General features: G+C 40.6%; 1 protein-coding gene across 2 annotated transcripts in view; it reads left to right on the top strand.

Moving 5' to 3' along the window:
• Positions 1-14942, top strand: part of DCBLD1 (discoidin, CUB and LCCL domain containing 1) — a 46029-nt gene that overhangs the window by 18231 nt on the left and 12856 nt on the right. Inside the window, exons 3-7 of one of the 2 annotated variants that reach the window (XM_063151061.1) lie at positions 6629-6766; positions 7329-7380; positions 8110-8182; positions 9844-9977; positions 14016-14056. In XM_063151061.1, coding sequence (XP_063007131.1) covers positions 6629-6766; positions 7329-7380; positions 8110-8182; positions 9844-9977; positions 14016-14056 — 438 coding nt within the window. The remainder of the gene's footprint in view (positions 1-6628; positions 6767-7328; positions 7381-8109; positions 8183-9843; positions 9978-14015; positions 14057-14942) is intronic. The other variant, XM_063151062.1, reaches the window with a different exon arrangement.

Raw genomic sequence — 14942 nt, forward strand, 5'->3', positions numbered from 1 at the left:
ATCTAAAGCTTGGAAAATTGGTCAGAGGCAAAATACTACATTATGTGTATAAATATAAAATTAGTGTGAAGAAGGCTCCAGATGATAAAGTATTGTTTTCCTTTCAGATTTCTTCCAGTCTTTACATATAACTGTGATTCATTCATCATTATAACCATCTGCAGGGATTCTTGCAATGCAGCAAGGAGTAACTCAATTTATCTTTGGGGTATTTATGTTCCACGCAGCAAAGGGAATCTGTTAAATACAAATGAAAGGATTAATTGATTTATGTTAGCAGGAATATTGATGCTATTTCAGTAAGGTGGTGACTACAGATTAGAGCACCTACCTGCAGATTTTATAGACGTTCTGGACATTCCTTGAATTTTGCAGATGGATAGAAGAGTATGATTCATTCCTAGAAAAGCATGCAGTTGTTCTGTGTGCTGATCTACTGAAGCCTTTCTCAGTCTCAACTCAAACACAAATGTGACACTACAGTTCTTCTCACCTTTGGTACTTCTCAGCTTTGATGGACCTGTGAAAGCAGCTATTGAATTTATATTTCTCCAATATTGCAATTAAAAGATGATAGTTAAATAATTTTAATGAAGCTCTGAAACTGGAGTCATACAGGGTCTTGACAATATATCTCTGAGTTATTACTCTGCAAATTATTTTCTTTAGTGTTCACTGGAGAAAGGAACCTGTAGCAAGCCTTTTCTTTCAAGCTGTTAGCTCTGTGTTCAGACATAGCTGTGAAAATATTAATCATCAGTCAGCAAAGGGAGTCTAACACCCGTTTTGGTGAAACTGAGTCACCTTTGTCTAACAAACATTTAAATATTAGCACAGCTTTGCACAGGTTGTGTCTATGAGAAATAAATAGATGATCGTGGTCTGTTTCAAAGGCACAGTTTTTGACTGGATTAAAATATGGTGTTTTTTGTCCCACAGAAAATTAATATGAGCATAATCTCACAGTGCAGACAAGGTGCAGCCTTCACCGAAATGCTTTTCTTCTCGAGTTAATTGCATTATCTGAGCATATTAAAAATACTGAGCTCTGAAGTAGAGCTTCTGATTTTTTAATTAGTTAAAGGGATATGTGAAAACAAGATTAACCATGTCAGCCCTGTAGTTCTCAAGAACAAAATTTGCACTACTTATGAAGGTGGATCATAGATGTTTTAAAAGTTTGACAGGAACTGCTTTTAGTCTGCTTCTTTTAATGTCTCTATCAAATTTCTGTACCTCTTTTGACCCCTTTTTTTGCTTTTTTCTATCTCTTCCCCATCTAATGGCTTGGTATTTTTTCCCTTAATTTTGTGAGATGATCATCAGTCTTGACTGGAGAGAAAGCCAAAAGAAGAGATAAGTGCCTACTTACTTCCTCATTCACTTGCAGTCAGTAGGAGGTTGATGTGTTCCTCTGGGGTGGATGTCAGAGCTGCTGAGTGACTAGTAATAATTTGGAGAGTTAGTGCAGTTGACTTGTTCTTGCATAATTTACAGCTGGTAACTAACGTGAAATAGAGAATTTACTGAAAATGCTTTCTTCTCCCCACACCCCATCACTAAAGGTACAGAGTGCCTTCGAATGCCTCCTGCCTGTCATTATGGCTTGAGGGGATTCACTAAACCAGTTGCTCCTTATTATGTATTGAAATAAATATCTTGCTTGAATAAAGGGTGTGTCCAGATTTCTTTTTCATCCCTCAAAGGAAACTTGTTATTACTGTATTGTTTCTGGTATTTCAGGAAACCCAGAGAAATGCCCAGACAAGTTCTTGCTGAAGATCAAGTTGAGCAGTTTCTTAACAGCCAAAACACTTTTAACAGATGGGTTTCACCTGAGTGGTTGCAGTATCCTGAGTTTTCAGCTTTGGAAGGATTGATGCAACAAAGAATGTCAGCATTTTTTTTATCAAATGCACCTTTTTTCCTGTTAGCTGCATACAGTGTGTTAACCTCTGGTTTTTTTGTTAAAGTACAGTTTTTCACTCGTGATTCCTAGTTGTTGCTGTGTGTCTGTGTTTGGATTTGGCTAAAACCACAACCATGTTAAAAGAGGCAATCTCACCTGAGGTCAAGCAGGCAGACCAGCCTGTGCAGGTGGTGCAGATGCTCCATTTTAAAGTTGTGATTACTTCCCCAACCTCATTCAGATGCCTTTTTCTTTCCTTTGTTGCAGTCTTTGGCAACCCTTTGGAAACATTAACCGAAAGCTGTGTTTGTTTTTCCTGAAACAAGAAATGCTTACCACTCAGCCTGAGGTCAGACTGTGTTGCAGAGAGTTAAATGTTGAATAACCAGGCTGTCTCATCCTGACTGCTCTGTCATGTCGTATCTGCAGTGATAAATTGCAAGGAAGGACATAGAGCAGCACTTTCTGTGTCCTTGCAGGGTCCTGCAGGTTCCCACTGCGCCGTGTGTGTGTCAGGGTTGGAGCAAAGAGGACCTCTCTTGGTAAGGGGGAGAGGAAGAGTTACTGCTTATCAAAGTATTTGTGTGAATGCGGGATGGAGATGGATTTTGAGACTGAAGGTGTTTTCATACAACAGATCCTTGCTGGTTTTGTGAACTATTTGTGAAACACTTGTACTCTGGATGAGTTTTTAGGTCTGAAGTGAAACAAGTGTAATCCGTGTTCATCTCGTCCCCTGTCCTTTCCCAGCTACTGAGGTAGTTCCAAATTGACTTATTTGAGAAAAGGCTACAATTTAAAACATTGTTTTCCCCAAACAAATGCAAATTAAGGCATGATAATCATTTAGAGGCACATCCATGGATTGTTGCTGCATCTTGCCTGCCAACCATGGCTTACTCTGCAAGTAAAGACTGAAAAAAGGGAGAAGATTCTCTGCTGAACAGAGGACATAATTATTTGATATCCAAACCAAGTTTCTTAAAGACTTGACTTAAAGCAAATGTCAAGCTGCAGATTTCAAATGAAATTGAGGAATATGAAAGCAGAATGAGCATAGTGAACTGGCCATTCAATAGCTGAAGAGGGAAATAGTTGCTTCTAAAAGGAAGCAAAAGCCTTACAGAAGAGGCAGAAAGTATTAATAATTAGAGAAACAAGCAGCATGTAGGCATTGCCAGCTGGTGTGAAAGAAGAGAGTCCTCTGGGCACAGTACTTCTTAAGGGAAGTACTTCTTAAAGGAACATAATTCAACAATGAAAGCTCAGCTGCTGTGCCAGAGCCTGGTTGACAGTAGAAGTAAAGTAGACCTCATAAAACCAGACAATGCTGTAAAGATTATCAGATTTGCAAAACAACACTGTTGTGAAAAAGACAAAAGCAGTAGGCTATTGCTATCATTGAAAAAATAAACAAAGTGTAAAATAGTTTCTTCAGTCTTCAGAGGGGCCAGCCAAAGGATATCCACAAGACAATTTACTGTGTGTCTTGCAGGATGTTAATACTACTTGGAGACAGAAGTGTTTTATTTAGCCACCTAAAACATACTAACAGATCAGATATTCTTCATGAAAGGCATTAAAAGTTAGTTTAATTATGGAGAATATTAAAATGAGTATGGTTGAAATCCTTAGACCCCTAATATGTCTCCTGCAGAATTTTTATAAATATGTATAAAAGGAATCTGGAGTGAACAGACGGACCCACAGTTGGGTCAACTTCTTAATGAGACACAGGAAGAAAGAAAGGCCCTGGCATCTAGATACAGTAATATTGAAATATGGAGAACACCTACTCAGCTTCATCACATGTAACACATCTGTTTATTAAATCAAACTCTTTCCTTTGTTCTTATAAACAAACCAGATAATCCTGCCTACTTACCCCAGCAGGGCTCCAGCCAAGTCACTTTAACAGGAAGCTGAGAGGGATCAGCATTCATGACTCGTTTTTCAAGCCGAATATGCAAAACAGCCCACCTCACAACTAACATTAGAAGATGAAAAACTGATAACGTGATCTGGCAGTTCTCAAAGGGGATCTTAAAAAACTGCTGGCTAAGTCCCAGGTTTAGGAATTAAATATTTATCCAGAGTCAAGTCCAATTGCTGCAGTAAAAATTAACAGGACCCTATAAGCAAGTTTCTCATTTTCATACTGGGGCTTTCTCCATCATCTCTCATCTTCATTGTGGTTGTACAGTATTCATATGGACAGCCCAGGCAAGTCTGAGGACCTGACAGTGAAGTGCTGATAAGGTTTAATTCAATTATCTGAATTGTTGAGAAGAAATATATTGAAATGTTTTGCAAGGCTTCCTCAGTTTGCAACAAAAGAACAAGGGAATGTTTCATAGTATTAATAAATTCTATCTGCCCACCCCCTCCCTTTTTTTTTTCTTACAAATCTTTGCAGAAAACTTATAAACCTTTGGAAAATATTCCTCCCTTAGGTATATACTCTTTCTTACTTCTGTATCCTTTAAGGAATAAATCCTAGGCTCCCTTTTTTTTGAGCTACCTATGGGAATTTCTTGGTATGCCAGATCTGCTCTTGGCAGAGGATAACCATAGCCTGGTAACCTTTTTAGATTTTTTAATTCATAGTGGACACTTGTCTTTAGACTGAACGTTGGTTTCTTAAGCTGATCGCTTCTGAATTTCTTGCTTTAATTTGGATTATACAGCTCTGTGTGTCTAGACTATTTTATATTTTATTTTATTTTATTGGTTTTGTCATGATGTATGATTTGTTTGTATAATTATCTGGAACGTATGTAGACTTGCTACTGGAGGAGACACTCATCCCTGATCCGGCTGATGTGTGGTTGTGTGAATCAGCCATCTAAATTATACCTCCAGAGTAGACAGGCCACTGCCAATCGCTGTGAGGGAGAGAGCCAAAGCACACTTGTGGGAAAATATGTAGAGACAGTCCTTGAGAGAAGAAAAGGACTAAAGCTTTCTCAGGTGCTTTATTTTGGAGACGTGCAATGCTCCTTGTCTTTCCCCCATTTCTCTCTCTCTCAGAAAAATATCTCAGTTAGCACTTCTCCCACTGCAACCTGACACAAAAGACCTTCTCAAATAAATCACTCGTGCAGTTGACTGGTATGACACAGTGTCAGATGCTGTCTTTTTGATAAGTTCATTTCCTAAGCAATTTATTTAACCCTTTTTATAGACATTGTTTTCTCTGACTAAGTCGTGAGTCATTTTTCAACACACGAGTACTCCAGGGAAATGTCACACTCGTCGCTTGTTTCTCTGCCTGCCTGCCTTCGCCATACGATTTTTAAGCCAAAAGGACAAGAGTTCCTCCTTTTGTTTGTCCCTTCTGCTGACAGCTGGCTCTGATTGGGCCACTCTATAGGCTGACCTTATAGTTGTTATAAGGCAAATGAAGTATTTGGAAAAGAGCCCCTTCCCTAACCCAGAGCACCAAGCAAAATGAAGAAGCTTTTAGGAGCCTGTTATGATGGGTATCACTCATCAGATTTGTGTCATGATGTGAGTGTAATTACTTGTGTCTCAGAAGTCACTGCCAAGTTGCCCTAAAGTAGCCACCACCACCAAGATGAGGTTGTCTAGGTAAAATCAAAATGGTTGTTTTTCATCCCAAAAGCTTGCTTTAGGACACAAAAGCTGTCATTCACCTCAGCATAACAGATGGGCTGAGGGCTTGTAAAGGGTCATTTGGATTTTTTTTCCTCTGGGGAAAAAAGTCTCTTTGCCATCTTAAAAAAACCTCTTCTTTGCAGTTTTTATTGTACATAGACTCATAAATTTGAACAAGTATATCCAAACTGCTTTGAATTTTCTGTATTATCTGTGCCTGAGGGCAGCTAGGGACAAATGTTTGCACCCAGGTATGGTGACAGAAGGCAAATGCAAAGACTGTGGCAGTCTCAAAGGAGCACTCCCCTTGGGAACTGACTTTCTGAGAAGCAAATGTAATTACTAGGAGTCCTGGGCATGCCTGCTGTCACAAGAAAGGAGTGTCCCAAAGACTGTTCCAAGATACTGCAGTTGGTAGCTATAAAACCCTTATCTAATTCACTGTAAGCACAAGGCTGTTGTCTCCCTGTCCCACTCCCTTCATCTTCCCCTTTCTTTCCCTCTCTTTTTTTGTTTAAAACTCTAGAGACTTGAACTGTATATTACCATGTGTTTTTAAATGGAAAAAGCTTAGGAAATTTTCTAAGGGAAACGTTACTGCCTTGGAGCACAATCTGGCTTGTGGCATGCAGATCCTTGAAAACCAGGTGCCCTGTATCTGATCTTAATCCTTTCTGGCTGGCTGCTGTGCCACAATGGCATGAGTTGTGTGTGTTTGGAGGGTTTGTCTCAGGGACCCTGCCTAGATCCCTTGGATTGCTTTTGAATGTAGTGTCATTTTCTCTGATGAGTTACTGTTGGTTGTGAGCGCGCTGTACTTCAAAGGTTGAAGGGCATTAATCCTTCTCTTCAGGCTTATGTGATGAGAAATGTGGATGCTGGAATTGCTGCCATGCAGAGACAACTGGATCCTGGCCACTGCTTGTCAGGGTAGCTTTAGAGCTCATACCCATAAAGGACTGAAGCCAAAACCCTTTTGTCAACATTTGGGTTGATACTGAAAGAGAACGAGTGTGTTATGAAATTCTCTGCTAATCATGAGACTTTCCCAGCCTAATTACGTCATCTAAACTTTTGAAACCTTCTTTGTTCTGTCTCTAGGGCCCTACTGTGGTAATGTGATGCCTGTCCCCAAAGAAATCATTCTAGATAGCAACGAGGCAACTATTCACTTTGAGAGTGGATCCCACGTGTCAGGACGAGGCTTTTTGTTGTCCTATGCCAGCAGTGATCACCCAGGTAAGGTGATATCCAAAAGTAGTAGAAGATTAGTGGCATGGCTCCCCCTATTTAATGACAATCTTTACAAATATACAGCTTTAGCCTAAAAGTTTGTTCCTAAATATTTCCAGATTAGCATGAGCCATGGTATTTTTAATAGCATGTGTGTAAGAAACAGTTGTAACATTAACCAGATACAATAGCTGCTGAAATCCTACCTAGACTATTTGCAATATAGGGCCAGTGGAGGAGAAAATAGTGCCTTCTCCTTGAAGCTCCACTGTGTTTTGAGCTCCAGCACCCAGCACACTGTGATAGAAGGTGGAGTAGGAGGGATTAAAGTTTTCATTCCCACATTTAATGTTCTGGAGGTCTGTTCAACTTTGAAGAAGGTGTAAAGCATAAGAGTAGAAGGGGAAGTTGAAAAGAATGATAGAAAACCATAGCTATTGCTTCCAGTCTAATAAAATTGCTAAAGTATTATACAAAGAGGTCTTTAAATGTAATTTCATGTTCTGGCAAATATTTGTCTGTAATTTTATATCCAACAATTGGAATTGACATTTGTAAATTTTCACAGATCTGATCACGTGTTTGGAACGAGCAAACCACTACACAAAGGCTGAATTCAGGTAAAGAGGGTTTGCAGCTCTGCATTCTCACTTGCTTTGCAGTATCTGTCAACTGATTCAATTGTTAGAAAATGTTAAAGTGTTTTGGTTTTCTGACCATTTTTTGAGTAATGGTCTAATGGCTGGTTGTGAAAAGCACTAGTGCAGAATGGAAGACTGTGGCCCAGAAAAATGATGGAATGGAGTTGCAGAGCTCTCAGCAATTCTCATTAAGTGCATACATATACATGGTGTATGTAAAAAGAGTTTCCACTTTGAAATTCAAAGTAGCCTCAAATTCCAGTGCTTCCTCTGGGAGCAGATCACAGTCCCAGCTGATACAAGATTATCTGAGGACAAGCTATAATTTCTCGGTTCCTTGAACTTTGTGATAGGTTTGAAATGGTAATAAATTGTGCTCTTTTGGCTGCTGTCTGGATGTGCATATAGGCTTCTTATCTTACTCTGAAAACTTGTGTGGTAGCATTTCTAGAACAAGAGAATTAAATAGAAATAAATGCCCTTGCTAAACTGCTTTTCTAGGTCTTTGTGTGCTACTGTGTTCAGTCCACCTATGAACTCAAGGGCCTGTTTATTTAGCTCCTAGACTCACTAACAGAGCATCAGTAATTTAGAGAAATTACTGCTAAAATATTTATTGGTTTGAGAGCATTTCTTTTATAGGAGTTTGTTTGTGTGTATTGTCACTACAGTTCATGCCTTAAACAAGCCTTTCTTCTCTCACTGCAGCAGATACTGTCCTGCTGGCTGCAGAGACATAGCGGGTGACATTTCTGGGAATATTGGAGAAGGATACAGAGATGTAAGTACACAGGATCATGGGGGCAAATTTATAAAGACAAAAGAAACAAGAATAGAACAACTCGGTTTCAACTTTTGCTGCCTCACTTTTGTTAGTAATTCTTCTGGGCTGTTTTGCTATACCTTTTATTATCAGTATATAAGTTAAGTTATCAGTACATAAGCACACAGAGACACTTTTCAAACAGACAAATCAATTGTGTGAGAACAAAGTCCACTGATTGTCAAATATACCTACTGACTTGTGGTTTCTGGCTTTCTGGAAAAAGCCTGCCCAGTGTTTGTCCTTCTTGAGGCAGTGCTCATCCATGTATGAAATATTTCTATGATTTTAGCCTTTACTTGTTTGGTGTCCACATGTGGAAAAGATACATTTCAGTAACATGTGGGCTTTCTTTAAGATCATGCCTGCACTATTCCTAGCATATGCTCTGAGATGAAATAAATATTAAGCACTGCCTAACCACATCCCACTGGTAACTACCAACCTCCTGGGTTGTTTTAACTTCTTGTTCTTCAAACTGAGAAAGTTGAAGTGGTTGCATTTATCCATGGTTCATATGGCTCAGAGCTCTGCCCTCTCTGTGTCCCTCACCCTGGACTCTTCTCCTGTCATGTCTGTGAAATCTTTACCTCTCTCACAGAGGAGTAAGCCTAATCACACCACTGAAGGAAAATCCCACCCTATCACAGTCACTGAGTTTCTGAAAAGTCAGTGCTCATGTTTAACCTGTTCATCCAGTTATTCAAGCGTGCTGGCTCCAGCCTGGAAAGTGGCAGAGCTGAAGAAACAAAGAAATGCCACATTACATTCTCATTAGCTGAAGTTATTCTGCCCTTGGTTCCAATGATTAGGGCAGAAAAGCAGCCCATGGCATGACCTCATGCAGATTTTATCTACACTAAGGAATTTGCAAAAGAAATTTCCCCTCCACCATTAAGGAGGATTTTCTGATGGGAAGAACCTGCAGGGCTCCCCTGGAGATGTGCTGCCTTTGTGCCTCCGCTCTCCCCACCCCTCCCTGGAGGGGACAGCCCAGCACCCCAGCTTGTCCAGTAGCACAGCCCAAACTGGGCCGGTGTGAATTTCACCTGCCTCTGCCTGCAGCCCCTAGGAAAGTCTCCTTTGTACCTTTCTCTGACCTTTTCCTGCTTTGCCCTAGCCCTGTTATTGCCACCTGGTTGGCAATAGCTCCTGTATTTTTCTATCTATCTAGCACTATCCCACCTGAGATAATGGAAATGGGCTGCACTTAAAACCCAGCAGCAGCTACTCAACACATAGCCAAACCCCTAATGTGCACCATAATTCAAATCCTAAAGTGCAGTAATAGATGGGTCTGTCTTCAGGCAAGAGCACCAAGGAATTATTGATTTATCTTCCCAAGGAAGTGTTGCCTTGCCTTTGAATGTTTTTTTCCTGAGGAGTGACAATCTTACAGCTCCTTCTCAGAAGCAGACCATTTGTTTTTTCATTTGAAAAGAAAAATTACTTTGGGAGACGTATATTTTTCAAAGATTACTCCTCTTTCTCCCACCCCTGCCTCTTACTCCTCGGGAGCTTTTGCTGGAGTTTATGAGCTGTAACACCTGTATGCTTGGGAGGGAAGGCCTTAGCAGCGTGTCAGATCGATTTCCTGAGCGGTGGCTCCTGCCTTGCAGACGTCCCTGCTGTGCAAGTCAGCGATCCACGCGGGCGTGCTGGCGGACGAGCTGGGCGGGCAGATCAGCGTCACGCAGCACAAGGGCATCAGCCGCTACCAGGGCGCCGTCGCCAACGGCGTCCCCTCCCTCGAGTGAGTACCACGGCTGGGCCGGGCTGGCACCGGGCACAGGGCACTGCCACCACCTGCACAAGCGGGTTGGGATGCCATTTGGGGGAGCACAAGATGTTAGATATGTTTCTAGAGCTTTATTAAAAGGGTGTTGGCAATGGAGATAGGAAGAGGTTTCAGGTTTTCAGTGGCCCTATGTAGGATGGTATTTTCATTTTTTTTCCTTCTGTTCCTTCCCAAATATATTTACAAATTGCTTTGTTAGCAGATACATGAGAGTATGATGTTCTGTTTAATCGATGAGCTAATAAATCATGATAAATTCATGTTGAAGTTTAAAAAAAAGCTAGGAAAAATGAGTAAGTAAAAAGTGCCATTGAGCCATAGGGGATTTAATGAACAACTTCTTAAACATTGTGCTTTTGACATGTTCAGAGTTTTTCTCTTTTAGAATATTTATAGCAAGGGTGTTATATTTACCGCTTATCTTCTGACTTTTAATTGTACTGCTGTTGAAGTAGAAATAAATCCTCTAATCTCTATCCAGCACAGTAAGACCTTCCAGCAACTGCTTCTGTCATTCCTGTTGGTTTATAGTTTTTAATTTTCAAATGTTATCTGGATTTTACATGGGGCATTTTTTTTTCTTTTTTAAGAAGGGAAATTTCCATCCCATAACCTATGAGAGCTAAGGCAATATGTAATTTTTGTACTATTTTCCTGTTTTCTCCATGATTTCTGACACCCTCCTGACAATTTTACAATCATGGTTTCATTCATTAAAAAAAAAAGGCATTCTTGTGCTCTGTTGCTGTGCTTAAACTTCAGCAGAGACTGAAATGCCTTATATACAATGGCACTGGAGTATACAAAACTGGGTAGTATGTAGATCATAGCCAAAGAACTATACAGCCTAAATATTTTCCATTTTTTCTTTGAAAGTCATTTGCCAAAGAAAATTAATATAAACTTGTCTCAAGCAAAGCAGGACTGAGAGCTCTGGTCAGGCACCAAGCCCCTCCATAAAACAAATAATACAAATTCTTTCCATCGCACGTGCCAGCTTAGTGAAACCCTAAATTAAATATTTTGTACCTTACATAAAGATGTTACAGAACTGTTCACATACATTAATATGCTTGTGACCCTTGGTAATCCCAGTGGAGTAACTCGGACAGTAGTACATAAAATTTTATAATGAAAAGGTGTTGTGATTCCCATTTGTATTCTTTTTTCCCCAGTACAAGAGCCAGTGGTCAAAGAATGAAGTGTGTAATTCTGCAAGTGTACACGTGCACATTTAATGCGAGGGCCTGAGAGAGAACCCTGAGGAGGAGCAGAGCCCCTGTAGCTCTCCTGCCTACAGGGACAGACAGAGGCACTCCTTGAGTATGATGCACGTCTCCAAGGGACAGAATTGCCCTGAGTAGACAACAGAAGTTTTCTGCAGGTTCTACAGGAAGCCACAGGCTCACTGCCTGCAAACTAGAGGGCACAGAGTTTGAGAAAAATGGGAGTGTCAGCACAGCCCTTCCTAGGACGTTTCTGCCACACCTGGCAGCCGGGACAGTCTCTGGAGCAGATGAACTGTTGGTGTGAGCCCAGGAGAGGGAAATTGGAGTATTTAGGGAAATGCTTTTGTTCCAAAACATGAAAAAGGGCTCCTAGAAACAGTAGGCCTGTTTACTAAGAAAATGAACCAATGCATTTTGTGCTTTAAAAAATCTTTTATAAGCAGTATCTGCAAAGCTGCATGGCTTCCCTGTTCTGCAGTGCCTACATGCTGAAAGAAAATCCTGCAGATGAGCCAGTGCCTGCATGGAAAAACTGGTGCTTGAGCAGCAGTGCCTTAAGAGCTTTTTAGATGCCCTTAAATAAGAGTTTGCTCAAGCTTTTAAAATCTCATTTATAATGGATTTCAGTATTAAAGGTTTAAATTATTTAGCGACTTTAGCCGAAATTGACCTCATCAAAAGCTGCTGCTGGAGTGCATCGAGCTGTTAAGTGTTGTGTTGTTAACATGGAGTTATGTCTTGCTCACCCAGCACCCTGCAAGAGCTGCCCTTGGCCTCCCCACTCCATCTCTCAGTGTGTTTGTTACGCTCCAGCATGTGTGAGGTTGTCACTTCCCATGATCCATGCGCAGACCTGCACCCCCAGATGCTGTAATGAAGCCCGAGTGGCTGGGTTTATTGGGCAGTTCTGATACCCCAGTGCAAATACACAGGTGCTGTAGCATGGCCTGGCCTGTGGCTGTACCTCTGCACATGTGGAATCATTTGCCTTTGAAAATGCAAGAGGCTGTGTGCTTGTCAACAGTGAAAGATGAGATTTGGGGTTAACCTACACTGCTTAGGAGAAGTTTGCTTGAGACCAGCTCTGGGAAAAAAAAAAAAAAACAAAACAAAAAAAAAACAAAAAAGAAAGGCAGGATCCTGAAGCTTGTCAGGCAAATGAGGAACATGGAGTGATTCCGTGCCTTAGAGGACAAAGTGGAACCTGTGTGACAAAATTCCAGCAGTCACATTAGGAAACTGATGAATTACCACTTACTGAATTGGCTTGTTCTCTTTAGTGAATTACAGTAGAAATTTATCAGCTTGATTTCATAGCTTTGTAGACCTTAGAAGTGCTAACCTTGATTTGCTAAATTTGCAGTCCTCTATTTGCTAAATTTGCAGTGCTCTATTTGAAAGGGTTCTGGTTGACTTTTTTTTATTATAAGTATTCAAGGAGCACTGTGATTGCTGTTTTAGGTAGGTTTTTAGCTATTTATTTTCTTCTTTTCCCTTGAAATGAATTGCTTTGCCTTCTCTAAGAAATCAACAACTGTTTTGGCTGTGATGTTGAACTGGTTTGAAGTGAGCAGAGTGCATCTGATTGCCCCCAAGGATTGCCTGTGGGGAAGATGTGGGAGGGAGGGCTTGTGTTTCCCCTTCTAGCTACTCAGCCGCCTACATGCCCAAATAAATCAGCTCCCACCCAGAGCTCTGAAGGGCTTCGTTTGCCTGTAGTCATTTTGTCCCTCAGTGACAAAAAAAGGCAGTGTTTTTATTGACCTTGACATGGGACTACTTTCCTATTCCCCATTTGCAGTGCTCTCAAAACATGTAGCCCTGCAAAACATATAACACTGTGGTGAGGCTGCAGACAGTAGCTTGGGGGAAATTTTCCTGGCCAAAAACAAAGAAAGAGCAGCCTAAAAGGGAACTGTCTCCATGCTTGGTGCAGAAGTTGTTTTACTGCTTAGTCACGCTAGCCAAGGCTTTTCAAAAGGGGCCAGTGATGCATGTAGCTAATTGAAGTGACAGTGGAGGGGGCAGATTTTCAAGAAATCCAAACTAATTTCATGTTAAAACCCTGGCTTTTCTTTTTATTAGGCAGCCAGTTGGATTCATTACTTCTGGAATGAAACTTCAGGGGCATCTCCTTGGGAATTAGAAAGCAGCTCCCCAAGAGGCCAAGGAAAACTCAGCTCTCCCTTAGAGTGGTGATTTTATCTTGTCCTGCATTGTGCAGGGCTGTGTGGCATGGCCCAAGAAATGGCTTTTCCCCTGAAGCAAAACAATCCATGTCAGAAGGAGGAAGAAAAAGGGAGCTATAGATGTGTTTAATGGAGCATAAAGAACCATTCCTGATGGGAGATGTTGGCCGTGGTTATAACAGAACTGGTTCCCACCCAGATTAAAACAAGGAGCAGTTTTCATCCCATTTTCATCCTATGACACACCTGTAGCCCAAGTAGGAATGGCCAGAGCTGGTGTGGTTTAGTCTCTATCAAGTGTAGCTCTTTCACAAGCAGCAGGAGTAACAGAGTGAGGCAATGGGAAATCACTCTAAAGCTTTAAAAAATGCTCAAAACCATTAAAAAATTACCTGATTTCAGTCACAGTGAGAGACGCACTTGAGTGCTCTTACAGGGGTCAGTATCCAGCCAGCAGAGAAAGTGGCTGTCTGGCCAGAGATATTTTACTGGATAAACAGTGATTGTGCAGCTCTGCCTCAGCACTCCTGTGACCACCTCATGAGAGGCTGAATTACCTTTTTCTTCTCTTACAGTGGTTCTCTGTCAGATAAGCGATTTACGTTTACTTCAAATGGTAAGAAAAACTGCTTTGTTTTGAGCTATTTAAATATTTTCTGTAAAAGTTTTAAAAAATAATCAGGAGAATGTCAGGCTGTGTCTAGGAAGGATATTTTAGGACAACAGTTTTTTAAAATTGGCAAGTGAATAAAAAAATTGAAGGGATCTGAAGCAAGCTAGGAAAAAACACAGAATATGTGCGGTCATACGCACATAGATGAGAAACAGAAATAGTATTCTGCTGTTACATTTCTGGTGCCAGCATATGAAAGATGACAATCAGATAATCCCATTTTTATGTACTTTAGGCTACAGAAAATGAAAGCAGTTTTTCTTCAGATATTTGTAATTTCCATCTTCATCATACAAGCGGAGAAAGAAAACATAGGAGAGAAATGAAAATATATTTATATTGCACTGATACAGAAGGCATTTTTGTTTATGGCTTTCCAAGATGCAAAACCCTCTTTTAATCTGTCAAGCCGTTCATTTCCATAAAACACAGCAAAGAGGGGGGGGGGAAGTTCGCATTCGTTCATTTGAATTATATTTCACTCATTTGAGATAATATCATTTACTATTCTACTGAAAACTGTAGAGCATGTATAGGTCTTTGCATCTGCCAAGGAATTATTTTTAACTTCATTGAACCATATTCCACTGGCCTGTTTTCTCTGAAGAACCTTGATGTGCAGAGACTTTGTGGGTTCTTTGGTGGAGTTTGTAGTGCTTACCCACAGATATTATCTTCATGATATCACATCTTGGCAGCTGTATCAAGGAGCTTCTCTAATGAGTAACTTTCCTAGCCCTAATTGCAGGTGGGAATCATGAAATATTTACAGTAAAGTATTCCTCTCAGTACAGTGCCTTCATCTGTGAAATGTTTTGTACAGCAGAAT

The sequence above is a fragment of the Melospiza melodia genome, chromosome 3 (assembly GCF_035770615.1).
Source record: "Melospiza melodia melodia isolate bMelMel2 chromosome 3, bMelMel2.pri, whole genome shotgun sequence".
NCBI lineage: Eukaryota > Metazoa > Chordata > Aves > Passeriformes > Passerellidae > Melospiza > Melospiza melodia.